This window comes from Austrofundulus limnaeus, unplaced genomic scaffold (assembly GCF_001266775.1).
Source record: "Austrofundulus limnaeus strain Quisiro unplaced genomic scaffold, Austrofundulus_limnaeus-1.0 Scaffold9, whole genome shotgun sequence".
Classification (NCBI taxonomy): domain Eukaryota; kingdom Metazoa; phylum Chordata; class Actinopteri; order Cyprinodontiformes; family Rivulidae; genus Austrofundulus; species Austrofundulus limnaeus.
Window position 1 is genome coordinate 168208 of NW_013952411.1, and position 13921 is coordinate 182128.

Consider the following 13921-nt stretch of genomic DNA (forward strand, 5'->3'; position numbering starts at 1 on the left):
CTGGGAGCCCTGACCAATAAAAGCCCCTCTCCTTCTGTCACCAGTCAAGCTCTGGGAATTACAAACTTGCTACAGATTACAGATACAAATTTCTTTTTCAAACATATCCTAAACACCTGTATTGGTACTTGATGCCTGCGGACATGGCTGGCCGACACTCAACTCATTGTTATGTTGGCACCAGCCTGGGATGACACGCACATTGTGACATGATATGCCAGGCAGCATTAGAAGATGAGCGCACTGGCTTTTAGCAGATAAACACATTCAAGTATTCACTCACATGAGCAAAAKCTAATGTTTATTATCCAGCTAAATTCCGTCCAGWTCGTAGTCTGGTTTGTTCACAGATGTTCTTCTGAAACGCACAGTGTCTAAGGCCTGGTTTAACTAAAATGTTGTTGCTCTCCAAGTAACAGCAACTCATTTGGCAACTCAATTAGATGGAGTACTTTTGCTTTCAGGGCAGATAATTACTCAATGCTTCATCTTTTTCCCCAACACTCCTTTCATCTGACAACTTTTATGCTCTGTCTTAAAGTGAAAACAAGCCTTTTTTAAAGGGTTATAAACAGATTAGCCAAAACATTAAAGCCACTGCTTAGAAAACACTGTGCTGAGAGTACCTACCATTAGTTTGATGTGTGCCACCATCCTAAACATTTCAGCATCTTAATTGCACACCTCTCCACAAGGAAGCACCACTTCACTACAGTAGCAGCACATCCCCCTCACAAGACTGAAGGGGTTCCAACAAAAAATGTAATGGTATGGCCCGAAAAACACAGCAAAGCAACTTAAGCATCCATCTTATCTTTAAASTGTCCAGAAATAATCAGACATTTGATCAAATTCCAAGGCCAGAAAAGGGCTGGAAGATGTGTTGTGATATGTGTTTTTTTTTTAAATCAGTCAATAGATAATTAAACCAAAGCTAGTGTCAATGTTTTTTATCTATTGGGAATAAGGACCAGGAGAAAAAAAGACTGAATTTAAATACTTTTGTTTTAAATGTAACATTTAAAAAGAGATCAACACAACTATGAGAAGCTGTCAAATCGTGTGGCACTGCTGCTGAGTATCTTTCAATGGTTGTTCCAGCGTGTGTGTTGTTCCACTCCAAATGTCGATGGTTGTGGATTTTTGACGCTGCTGTAATCCAGTGGATGAGAGCGGCTGAGGTGATAAAATAAATTTGTCGTATTGCCAGACTTGKTAGGAACACCGACCTCGCATAGTTTGCAGACATCATCCTGACTCTTAGRCTTAAAATATCTGAAATATTGACAAACTGGYGACGTGACTTTTCCACTTCYGTCAACAATTTTCTCTTGARCTGTTKCAYTCATTTTCTCTTTCACTCCATGCCATTCGTTTTTTTTAAGCTGTTATGAGGCACGGTGGCGAAACATGAAACAGCTACTGCACATTTTACTCAACAGGTTATTGATGGCTTATCAAAGAGTGAGTGAGTTAGTTGATGCCACCAACTTTGTTTAGCTGGGCCATGAGATGTTAAGCGACTAAGCCTTTTCTCTGCCTACATCCCCAGAATGCCATGCAGTACAGAGTTCAGGAAAATTATCAACATTCTATCGAATGTATTTTTTATTTACATTGATCACGTGTCTATCGCGATATATACTGTATATATATAGTTATTGTTTTATCGCCTAGTCCTAGGCCAGAAACACCAAATTTTTAAGACCCCATCCTAAAAACTAAAGGATTTGTTGCTAATCGATCAATACCACATCCCAGAAAGTCCATAGATAATATTAGTCCATGGGGTTGAAGTTGTCCTGATAGCATGTCAAAACAAATTTGAGGACCATTAGACATTTGACCAAATAACGTTTAAAAAACTCTGCAGTGTCTCTACTGGCAAATCGACCTATCAGCCCCAACCAAGGTCAATTACACTTTTTAATCCATTGAAAAAGCAGTGTAGGGATCATTATGTTTAGACATAGCTCATTTTACACATTCCACTGATATTTGAACCATCCTTTCATCCTGCCTCACCCCAGCAATTTTCTCCATTTCTTCCTGGTGTTCCAAAACTAGAGGAGCAACATAATCTTTCATGTCCTGGGTACCCCCCAAGGATTACCCTCTACTCACACAAGTCCAAGTAAGGTACCTTAACAAGATACCTGAGCTCTCATAGCTCAGTCTTCCTTACTGTGACAGAATGGTATAGTGTCATCATTACTGCTGCAAATTCTTCATCAATACACACAGAGTCACCTGCTTCAACTCCAGCAGTTACTGAACTTAAGTCAAAAACTAGTTCTGTGTTGACAGCTTTTACAGTTGCAGGTTTTTCTGGTTGTGTAATCAAGATACTATCAACAGATTAAAAAAGGCAATGTAAATACTTACCGCTATTAGTGAAATACTTTAGTCTTTTAGAAATCACAGCTGTTTTGTCTCTTGCATCCAAGAATGAAAACATACTTGTGTCCTCCCAGTCATTTACAACTGTATGCAAAGTAAAGAAGAATGACATGACAAAAAAAATTCCAAGCAGTAAATCAAAAACTAAAACATGTCAAATGAAACGCAAGGGCCACCTGGTGTGCCTGTAAAGTCCAGGTACTTTCGGTCAGTGCTTAAAACAACTGGGTTCATCCGGGGAACCACATTCGCCTGCTCCATTAGATAATCCACCACATCTGAGCTGTCAGTTAGCTGACCCTGAAAAGTCAAGGACCAAGAGGTTTCAAAGTTAAATCAATGGCAAGTTAGTTCTGCGTATGAACAAAAGATAAAACCAAGAGTTAATAAAACCACAAATGGAGCAACAAGCCGAGATAAAAACATTTAAATTTTGCTGTGACCTTGAATCTTCCATCAATAATGAAAGTTATTCAGTAAAATCTCTTTAGAAAATGTAACCAATTTCAGAATACCTCAACACTACTCTACATTTATTTGTTTTAACTTCTTAAAGGAGATGTGTACTTTTAAATCCTTCTTTTTCACATTTAAACCATTCAGTTGGGCTCTTTTCTGAGGCAAGTCTCAGATCAACTCGTTTTGATGCTGTCTCTTTAAATCCATACGAGGCGCTTCACACCCCACGGCCAGTTTCCAGAGCGGTCCATTCTAGTTTAATGGAGGGGTTTAAGACAATGTAGCAGCACAGAAACTTTATTTACAAATTAATTAAAATATGTCAACAACAGAAGACTTGTCCATCCAGCCTCACATGTTGGAGCCAGAGTCTGACCCAGAGCCAGAGGAGAATGAAGACGACCAAATCGTAGTTGGTAAGTTCAGACCTTATTTGGCAGTTCCGTCGCAAAAACGGTGACGTAATAGTTCAAAAAACATCATAGAAAATAAAAAAACTGAATGGGTTTAAAAATATGACCCAAACAGAATATAAATATATCTACACAGCACAAGGAGAAACTAAATTCTAATTTTATGCACTATCGGAGACTCCGAGTGCACAAAAAAATGCATTTAATGGCTAAAAAAGTGGATTTTGTATATGTCCCCTTTAAAAGTTACAAATTTCCATCTAAAAACGTTTCACAGGAGAAACAGAAGTTCATTTTACCATGAAGGCAGCTCTCTGAAAGGCAGTGGTAGTATCCATTATGCGCTGCAGGATTATGGTTTCCAAATCCTCCGGGTCCATTTCGTCTGGGTTAAGAGGAACTCCATTAAATAAAGCCAGAGGCAGGGCACCCAGGCCACTTGTTTTGTAAAAGAGAGAACCGTCCTGAGAGCACAAAAAATGATTGAGCAAATTTCCAGTGGTAAGTATTTATTACTACTGATTACGGTTGATTAACAATTAAAGACTTTATCTCACCTTTCTTTTATAATCATACACAGAATCWACTCCTAAAATCCTCTCAACATTTGCTTTTGGGTACTTTTTCTTCAAGTAAGYAGAGATTGTCTCAGCAGACAGCCTCTCCCCCACGTCTACTTGACCGTATAGCTGTAAAGAATGAGACAGCATTTCARGCCTGAGCATCACTGTCTTCAGATCTCTGCCAATGTCAATAATTTCCATCTCTATTTTGAAAAAGCTAATGGCTAAGGTAATATGCTATTTACTCATCTTGTCAGAAAAAAAGCTTTAAAACTGCAGGCTAACATCAGGCAGGAACAATAAAGCTATGGACCTCTGAGACACACAGAGATATGAGCTGGCAAGAAACACTTGCTAAAACAAGAGATTTATATGTGTGATGTACTTACTGAGACTATAGACATCACAGCCTGGGATAAATCATACTCGTCTGCAATGTAATTCAGCAGTCTGTAAAATCCAACTCCAGCATCTGAGAGCCCATCAATCTCATCTTTGGTGTTGACAACAAACACAAATCCAATTCTACAGAAGAAGGAGCAAAACAAGTATTCAATTTGCAGGTAAAATGAGAATCACTGCCTTGTAAAGATTATAAATGCCGAGAGTGGGACACATAAACATCTGTGGAAGTGTGAGAAATGACAACACCGACCTCAGAGGGATTTTATGTTTGTAGAAGAGTTCCCCTAGCTTCACCAACTCCACGGTTTCTTCCTGTAGAGGATCTAGAAACAGCACCTAACAGCAGAGGCATCATTATGAAGCAGTCCTCATGAAGCTAAACACAGTCTAACTCAAAGCCATTATGGATGTCAAAATATGAGTTTTCAGTGAATTCTTATGCTTCTAACATAATTTCTACATCAATAATTGATTGTTTTGGGGGYACATTTAACTCAAGCGACGACGTATGATAAATTTTCTCAGAAATTATTTTGATAAGACAATACTGTTTGGAGACCATTTTAAGTTATTATAATTATCCCCCCGCCCACCACCACCCTCTTACGAGGCTTCTGGAAGTTTACAAAATTTACGTACATAATAAAAGTTACGAACTGACCTGGACTGGAGATGGGAAAACAATACGACAGCGGTGGCTGAAGCTATAAAAATGCTTCCCACCTCCTCTATCCAAGTTGACACAAATTATTCTGTGTGTGTCTTCCTCTGGCTTCATAAAAGAATTGCGGTCACTTGCACGCTGCATACGAAGTTTACAAAATTTACGTAGTATTAAAAAAAACTCTTGGTGAACCCAAGGTTCGGCACAGTGCACTGAGGCGTCGCCTGCTGAAAGGTGTCAGAAAGCCGAAGACACTCCTCTAGTTAAATGGCTGTTCATGGGGCTCTCATGCTACAGGGGGTACAATAACATGTGCCTGACAAATACCTGATGCGAGAGTTCACTCCTCCCTTGAGAAAAATATATATAATTGATTCAGGATAGGGGAATCTACATTAAAGACATTATGCCATTTCACTATTTTGTTCTCACCAGATTAAAGAAATTCCGTCTGATCTGTCGGATGACTCCAGGAAAGGTGGCTCTGAGAAGCTCCTGCACGCTCGCAGGCCAGCTCCTGTATATTGGGTCATTTTCAATGTCATTCATCCACTAAGACAAACGAGACAAAAAGCAAAAAGCTATTTTATTTACGGTACCAACACCGCAACCACAGAACCAATGCAGATAAAGAATCCAATTTAATATGGAATAAAGGGTATTTTTATGTTTTAAGTTAATGGGGCCTTTTAGAGTAAAATTGTGAAACTCTCTTATTGTTTTCCTCCAGTCTGCATCTGAAGCTTCTAACAGAGCAAATACACAGCAACAAATGAAGTCAGAGATGTTGAGAACATCTTACTTGTATTATTGGATGTATTCATGTTTCAATTAGCATCTTTAACAGTGATGATTCAGGGTGTATTTGTCAAGGACTCCAACATTGTGTTTGTTCTACTATTAAGAATTGTGTTTTTTCAAATAGGATAGGGATGGTTGCAATTTTTATATGTGCTCTTATTAGAGTAACTATTTAATACTAAATGCCTTTCTACTACAATAGAAACATCCAGGTTGCAACAAACACATTCAGGTTAAATGTAGACAAACCTGATACACTCTACTAGGGGTGTATAAAAAAAACATCAATACACTGAAATATCACACTATTTCATTTCCTGATACTGGACTGATTTTTAATTAAGGCTTAAAATGTAAACTTTCCTGACAGCAGTTCATTTTTGTGTTGTATTTTAACCTCCAACCACTAGTTGGCAGCAGTCAGCTTGCCATTTGGCAAGAGTAAATGTGAAATACAAATGCAGTTCTCACTGCTTAGTGTTCTTCTGATTGCATAAAAATAAATTGAATTTAATCAGATTGCATGCGTATAATGTATGGTGTGCTCTTTATACTGTTTTTAAATATTATATTGCAACATATTGCAATATAGTGTATCATATTGCAACCCCTGTTTGTGATATACTGTATATCATATCACCAAAGTACTGCCAATACACAGTCCTACTCTCTACTTTAAAAYTGTATGTACTTTTGTTTGTTTGTTTCTTTGTGAGTGGTAAGAGAAGGTTTCAGGCAGTGTAGAGAGAATCGCAGAAGCTTTATTGTTTAATTCCTAAACCAGTCTAAGCCCACAATGAAAAGAACATCTGCAGAGTTGATCTGACAGACGAATTCAAGGGTAAAAGAATTATTCTGTCAGATTGGGTTCACCATTATGGCTGGATGTCTGATGTCTAAGGCATAGCTGTCATCCACACTGTTCACTGGTAATCTCAGCAGCTTGCCCTGATGCTCTCCTTTAATGCCTAAGTTATGGAGTCCCTCCAAGATCCTGGCCTCTGTTCTGAGGATGTCCAAAATGCTGCGAGAACAAAACATGTAGATATTTTTTTAGAAGTTATTTACTGTGCAGCATATGTACATTTGAATTGGGCACACTGATCTTTTCTGTCCTTCTATGGGTTCATACCTGAAAGGGTTGTGAATGTCCAGATCAATGTGCAAGCCATTGATAAAGAGCTCTCCGTAGCCCGGGTGAACACCAACCGTCTCACCAAGGCGCTGAAAAAACAAGCTCAACATGTCAATCAAAGGTCAAAACACACGTTGAATGAGTGTTTCTACCACTGATGCTTGTATTTTTAGGACAAACTAGATGAAAAGAGAAATAGAAGGGATGAAACGCAAACAAAATCTAGAAAAACAACTACAAGCAGAGGTCATATAGAAGTCCTTTAAAAAATAAAAGATGTTCTCAAAGATAGCGGCTGCACAATCCTGCAGGAAGACAGCTTATGAAATCACACCTTTTGGTTCTCCTCAATTTCTTTTCTCATTTCCTTCTTTACAGCCACTCTTGTCAGTGATCTGTGGGAACAGTAAAACATGTACAGTCACCATCAGCTTTAAGCACATCCCCAGCCAGCTGTAAAATGCCAGTTTTAATCTTCAAAAACCTGTGGGCTTTCAAGATGGTGAGTTTGCAGTCAATTTGCTGTAAACAACCAGCTCCTACTCAGCACTTTCTCAAGTTATTAAAAAATCTGCCTGAGCCAAAATATGCAAAGATCAAAAAAGCTCATTAGATCTCTGTATAACAGATTAATGTATATTTATATGTATATCTTGTAGTGGTGTAAAGTAGACCAGGGAGGGGAGAGACTGTAATTATGTTCAAATAAAAGGGTTTATATGAGGAATATTTCATGTACTTTAACAAGCACCCATAGTGCTTAGATTCAGACTCTGCAATGCAAAGTAAAAATGTAATATGAATTTTGGAGTTGTACCATAAGTAATATCCAGTCTGCTAGACAAAAATAATAAAAAATTCTTACCTTGCTTTGCTTGGAAAGTTCTGGCTGAGGTCTCGCATGACCTTCAAAGCATCAAACTTCGGCACAGACATGATCCTGGCAGCAGCCTGGAAACTTAGATCTGTGAAGATCACAGGACAGAACTGGAATTTTACAAACGCACATGAATGTTGAAAGACAAACAAAAAGTTGACTGTTTTCTATTATTCAGTGGTTTCGGTTTTGGGAAGAATTTTACATTCTGGGTGATAAAAAAATARCAATCTATATTGCAATAGACACATGATTAATATGTCAGATAGAATGATAATTTCATTGAAGTCCRATCCAGAACCACACAGCATTCTAGGGCAGGGGTGCCCAAACACTTTCCCTGAGTGGGCCAAACTTAAAATCAATAACTGATTAAAAATAAAAAAAGAACAGTGTGGCGTGAAAGAAGAAAATGAGTTCAACAGCTTGAGAGGAAATTGTGGATAAAAGAGGAAAGGTCACATCATTAGTTTGACATTAGGTGTGTAACAATATATTGATATACAGTATCAATTAAATGATGAATTATTCGATTACATCAAGGCAAACTGAAAACATCGATCCATATTGTCATCATATGCCTGATGTGAATCGATATAATACACCCATCTAACACAATGATTGTGTTAAATGGGCATATGATATTTCATCACATCGATTGCAGACTTGTGAATTGAATTAAAATTGTATCATGACAGATTTTGTGAAATCATTGTATGATATTGATGATGATCCAAAACTTTGTATCATCATCCAAACAAATTAATATTTCATGTGTTGTGATAAAGCTGCTGATTTTCACCCCTGGTAGCATTAATCAGCCTTTTTTCACCCATTCCTTATTTCAAATACAGTATGTAAAACTAATCAATAATTATTGGTATCACCTAATATGGTATGCTTAAATCATGATACATTTTTCAGCCATGTCATCCAGCCCTAATATGAAGTGTCCAAATGTGCCATTTAGTCTCAGCAGCTGTTGACATGAACTTCTACACTAAAGGTGGAAAACACCTTTACATAAAGTCACGTAAAGAACCACAAACCCATAAATATGGACTATAAAAAAGTAGGCACAAGTTGCAAAGGTGATGAAAAAGTCAAGTGAGAGCAACTTAAAAACAGATTAAAGACATTTTAAAATAGGGTTATTTGAGTCATGTGACCTTTGATGGGCTCTGCATAGGTAAATTGTTAACTAATGAAAATTTGTTTTTAAGAAGATCTATCATAGTTTTTTCATAATTAACATTAATATCGACCATAGGCATAATTTGCAGGGGGGTTACAGGGGTTATGATCCCCACAATAGTCCAGTCAATATAACCCTCCTATAAAATGACATCACAAACACAATAGAAATTAACTAGTTAAGTACACAGATGCAACTCTCTTGTTGTCGTAACTTTGACCTGATTTAAAAATTTACGATGTCATATATGTGCATTTAAGCATAATTGCTGAAAATGACATGCAGGGTTTCAGAGCATAACTCCACCAAAGGTAGACCTAAACTTACACCCTTGATATCGACACGTGAGAAAAGAGTTACATTTAATAAAATTAAATACCAAACAATGGTATAAACATGTTTTACTGGTATGTACTGCATTGTACAATTTTTGGTGTAACTTTAGCTGAAATTGAGAGTTTCAAAAAAGTGATATGAATGTAGTACCTTGCATTTCCCACACTTTAAGAGGAGCCATGTCGTTGGTACTCTCCAGGAGATGTTTACGGAGCTCACCAAGTTGTTCCCGAAGCTCAGGGTGGGATTTTCTTAACAGGAACATAAAAAAAAGATTTTTATTTTACATTTAAATTAATTTTTATATACTTTAGCAGTTAATACAGCCCGGTTCTGCAACTTACTTCAATTTAGCAAAATTGAATCCTTGAACTTCATCATTATCATCCTCCTCAGTATTGAGGACTGTCTTTGAATCTACGAAACAAGACATGTGTTTAACAGGCTCTGAYACAGCTGGAACCAGCAGATAATGCACAATAACTAACCTTTTACTTTGGTATCATCCACAGCTTTGTATTCTGTGCTTTTGATAGCCAACTCTACACCATACCCTGATAAAAGGATCTTCTGAGGCTTTGGATCCTGCAGAAAATACAAGTAAAGCAACAGTTTAAATGCAACAAAGTGAGTACTTTGTTTCACTGTGATAATCTTCTATCATATGGAGGTAAATTTGTGTTTTTATTATTCAATCAAACAAAAAGCATCTTCAATCAAAAAAAAATCTCAATCAAAAATATTTTTTTCAACCAAACAAAAAATAAATTCAATCAAAAAATAATATTTTCAACCAAAAAAAATTATTTCAACCAAACTAAAAAAGCAGTTTCAATCAAAAAATAAAAAAAACCTATCAAAACGTTTTTTGCAAAACAGAAACTTTTGGTTGAATCTCAAACTTTTGGTTGACGCTTTAAGTTTTTGGTTGACTTTCTAAGTTTTTGGTTGAACTCATAAAAGATTTGAACTCAGAAATCACAAACTAGGGTAGTGGTGCAGGTAGTAGAGAAGCCAAGCTTGTGATCGGAAGATAGTGGGTTCAACTCCAGGTTGGTCTCCATGTTGCACAAGTGTTCACATGTGTGACAGGTTAAGTTTAGAGACTTAAAAGAGACCTCTTATGCAAAATTCACTTTTTAAAAGTTGTTTTACTCAACTTTGAGTGTGTACTTATTAAGAAAACAGTCCTAGGACCAAAAAATGCACCCAAGGGCATATTTACTGTAAGTAAATGTATTTTAATGTATATTAATGACAAGTTTTATACATTTTGTGATGTCACAAGCCGTACGACAACCCACCAGAACCTGCGTTCAGACCCTTACCTAGCAACCCCCGGGTGAAGCTGCTCCTCTGTCTAAAAAGCCGTCACGGTGTTGTTGTATAATGTGCAGCTCATTTTATAACAAGTCTCCAATAACACAGTGGGTAGAGTGTTGGTTCAGAGGGTGAGAGACTAGGGATCGAGACCGACATGGACACAAAGAATTAAATTTTTTATTTTCGTTTGTTATGAACATGTTTTCTCATGTACTTCTATTGTTTAGCTTATTAAAGCCTTGTTAAAGCCTATTTGCCAAAGTTGAGTAAAAAAAACCTTTAAAAAGTGAATTTTGCATAATAGGTCTCTTTTAAGTCTCTACATTTAATCTATCAACACATGTGAACACACGTGCAACATGGAGACCAACCTGGAGTTGAAACGGCTATCTTCCGATCTAGTGCTGGGCGGTATACCGTTTTGTACCGAAWACCGGTTTTTATTTTTGTTATGATATGAATTTTTTGAATACCGGACATTCCGGTTTAAATAGCGGAACGTTTTGTCGCGGCCGCCAGTGAACTGTTGTTTCCCGGGGGACATTTTTCCTTGCTGCACCGCTATATGCGTTAGCATGCTAATGTTTGGAGCAGCTAGTTGCAGCTAGTTTCTGTTTTGTTTTTCCTCTTAGGTCAGATTATACCACCATGATGTCATTGTTTCATATTCACAAGAATTGCTTAATTTTAACCCTAACATTTCTGGCCTGGGGGTCTAAGCTATTTTACTCCACTATAATATGGTCTAGGACACTTTATCCCCCGGGTTTACTCCGGCCTCGGGCAAACTATAAACCTGTAAACCCCAGTTTTGGGTAAAACCAATGAAAAAAGATACTCACCGCTACAAAATGCCGCAGAACGTATATAAGAGCACCTTCTTCTGCCTTCTCTGACAGCACTTTATGAAAAGAGCTGAACCTCTTGGTTCCAATTTCAGCATACAGGATCACAACAGGCGTGTCTGTTTTATTGACTCCCGGATAAGTGTGATCGTTCTTGTACAAATACGGTTTGGGCCTGCAAGCATTCAAGGAAGTTGTTGAAAAGATTCAAAGCCATTGTTTTCATTTGTTCAGCAGAGATGGAATCAGTTTAGTGAGAAAAGAGAAAGCTGCTCAGGTCTATGTTACCTGCCTGCAGCAGCTTTAAGAAGMTTCTTGATGTCCTTGGCGCTGCAGCTCCGTTCACCGTGGACGGAGACAAAGGCAGGACAAGCCTCAGGCGGAGGTTCATCACTGGCTATCTGGTTAAGGCCGATTGGAGAATAACGTTCATTAGAATAGTGACGATAAATGACACAAAATCTGGTGTTTTCCAAATTATCAACGTCGAGGTAAACTGCATTCTGTTTTGTTTCCTGAAAAAATAATCTCTGCTTTTATTAATAATTTCACAAATGAGAAAAAAAAGATGCAAACTCTGAGCTAATGTGAAATGAGCATTACAAATGTTTAACTAGAAAACACAATTTTTATGTATTCCCAGAACATAGACAAATGTCTAAATTTAACCTTTGTGCAATCAAGAAAAACATCCTGCTRCACAAAATCAAGGCAATTTAAAAATGTATACAAATGTTATAAAATCAACATGGTTTTCATCTTTTCTCTGTTARACTATTCATGTCAAACTAGGTTTTCCATATGACACATCAAGGTGTTGTGATTTACCGTATCCATATTTATGAGCTGTGCTACTTCAAATCAGTCTGCTGTATTCACCGAGCACTATAAACATGCACGCTTTAACATTTACTTGATTAATGTTTCAGACATTTGCATATATAGAACAAGTAAATAAATACACAMACAAAAAAACTGTTTTTCATCACTAAACGCTAAACTCATGTTTGCATTGTAATGTTAAACCTTTAAGAAACAATTCTGATTTAATAATTATTGCTTGACATGCTAACAAGTTTTGGTTGTGCAAAACCAAATGGGAAGAAAACTAAGTATTTATAGTGTGATAGCTTTACTTACTACTAAATAATAATTATAATAAAAGCAACAAACATTGAAGGAAGGCATATGAACTGCTGCTTTGTWTAATGTTTTAAACAAAGATCTTGTGTGAGCTGTTGGAGCTCAGAGTATGTTTTAGGGAGGACACCCAGCTACTATCTTAACAAATTTGAAATCAATATCAGTAMAAGTGAGTTGTAGCTGAAGTTGCAAAAACTGATTAGCTGTAGCAGCTGCCTTCAAGCAGGCTAACTCCAAAAGTAATTCACTTGTAGATSWACATCCAACGATTGGTTTTYGAAAGTTTCATTGAAATCTGTTAAGAAATTTACTGTATAAGATATTTTGCTAAAAGACAGTCAAGCAGATAAACCCACACACTGGCCACCTTTTGAGGCAGTGGTCCATAATAAAACCTACCTGCTGGAATGAGTGAACAGCAGGTGAGTAGGACCTCATAGAMAGAGCAAATCTGAGCAGATTTACTTGCAGATCTGTCAGGAACTGGCCCGCCTTCTTAATGATCAAGTTGTAGTAAGAGCGGACAGATTCTGTGAGAAGAGCATCGGGAAAAGTGAGGCTTTTTTTTTGAAGTCGAAATGTATTATGGAGACCATAATTAGAATTTAAAACCTGCTGAATATAACAAATGTGCTTCTCTTATAAACTAATTAGTTTGGATGAACACACCTCCCTGCTTGTAAACAGTGAGTTCTTTCACTGTTTCAACAAACTGCCAGAATTTCTCATTCCCGTCTTCTCCAATAAACTCACTGCAAAGAAGGAGACCAAAGCAACATTTATTCCAGATCAGTTTAGTGTCAGATCACAACCAAATAATCTCAGGGAACTGTAATGGAAAAGTCAACAGGTCAGTTTATGGTATTTAATTCAGTCTAATTAGTTTCAATACCAGTTATAATTCAATCCAGTGCAGTCAATTTAATTTACAATATGATTTAGTCCAACTCAGGTCAGAGACTGCCCTGCATGTTTTAGATGTTTCCCTRCTTCAACACAGCTGATTTCAATTGGTAACTGATWGCATATCAATCTGATTCAGGTGTGTCGAAGCARRCAAACCTGTAAAACATGCAGGGCAGTGTGCTTTGAGGACCAGGGTTGAAAACCACTGACCTATTGTACATGTTTTTCGTGCTGTGGGGGAAATTGGAGTACCAGAGAAAATCCGGGCAAGCATGAAAAGAACATACAAATTGTCCACAGAAAGACCCCAGGACCTTTTTGCTATGAGGCATCGGTGCTAACCATTGAGCTATCATGCTGCCAATCCTAGACATCTTTGCAAACATACAGCGGGTAAAATAAGTATTGAACACGTCAACATTTTTCTCAGTAAATATATTACTAGAGGTGCTAATG

At 37.3% G+C, this 13921-nt stretch overlaps 1 protein-coding gene across 5 annotated transcripts in view; it reads right to left on the reverse strand.

Annotated features, from left to right (window-relative positions):
* Positions 1 to 13921, reverse strand: part of uggt2 (UDP-glucose glycoprotein glucosyltransferase 2) — a 48194-nt gene that overhangs the window by 31395 nt on the left and 2878 nt on the right. For all 5 annotated transcript variants that reach the window (XR_001309698.1, XM_014001204.1, XM_014001199.1 and 2 more), the window contains exons 3-20: positions 13229 to 13311; positions 12959 to 13089; positions 11705 to 11817; positions 11414 to 11591; positions 9737 to 9833; positions 9593 to 9665; positions 9399 to 9499; positions 7706 to 7805; positions 7175 to 7235; positions 6838 to 6929; positions 6579 to 6729; positions 5337 to 5456; positions 4491 to 4576; positions 4225 to 4360; positions 3830 to 3961; positions 3572 to 3736; positions 2577 to 2700; positions 2386 to 2484 (exon numbers count right to left, since the gene is read on the reverse strand). Coding sequence is in view for 4 of the 5 variants with exons in the window: in XM_014001204.1 (XP_013856658.1) it covers positions 2386 to 2484; positions 2577 to 2700; positions 3572 to 3736; positions 3830 to 3961; positions 4225 to 4360; positions 4491 to 4576; positions 5337 to 5456; positions 6579 to 6729; positions 6838 to 6929; positions 7175 to 7235; positions 7706 to 7805; positions 9399 to 9499; positions 9593 to 9665; positions 9737 to 9833; positions 11414 to 11591; positions 11705 to 11817; positions 12959 to 13089; positions 13229 to 13311 (2042 nt within the window). In the remaining variant the exon portion in view is untranslated. The remainder of the gene's footprint in view (positions 1 to 2385; positions 2485 to 2576; positions 2701 to 3571; positions 3737 to 3829; positions 3962 to 4224; positions 4361 to 4490; positions 4577 to 5336; positions 5457 to 6578; positions 6730 to 6837; positions 6930 to 7174; positions 7236 to 7705; positions 7806 to 9398; positions 9500 to 9592; positions 9666 to 9736; positions 9834 to 11413; positions 11592 to 11704; positions 11818 to 12958; positions 13090 to 13228; positions 13312 to 13921) is intronic.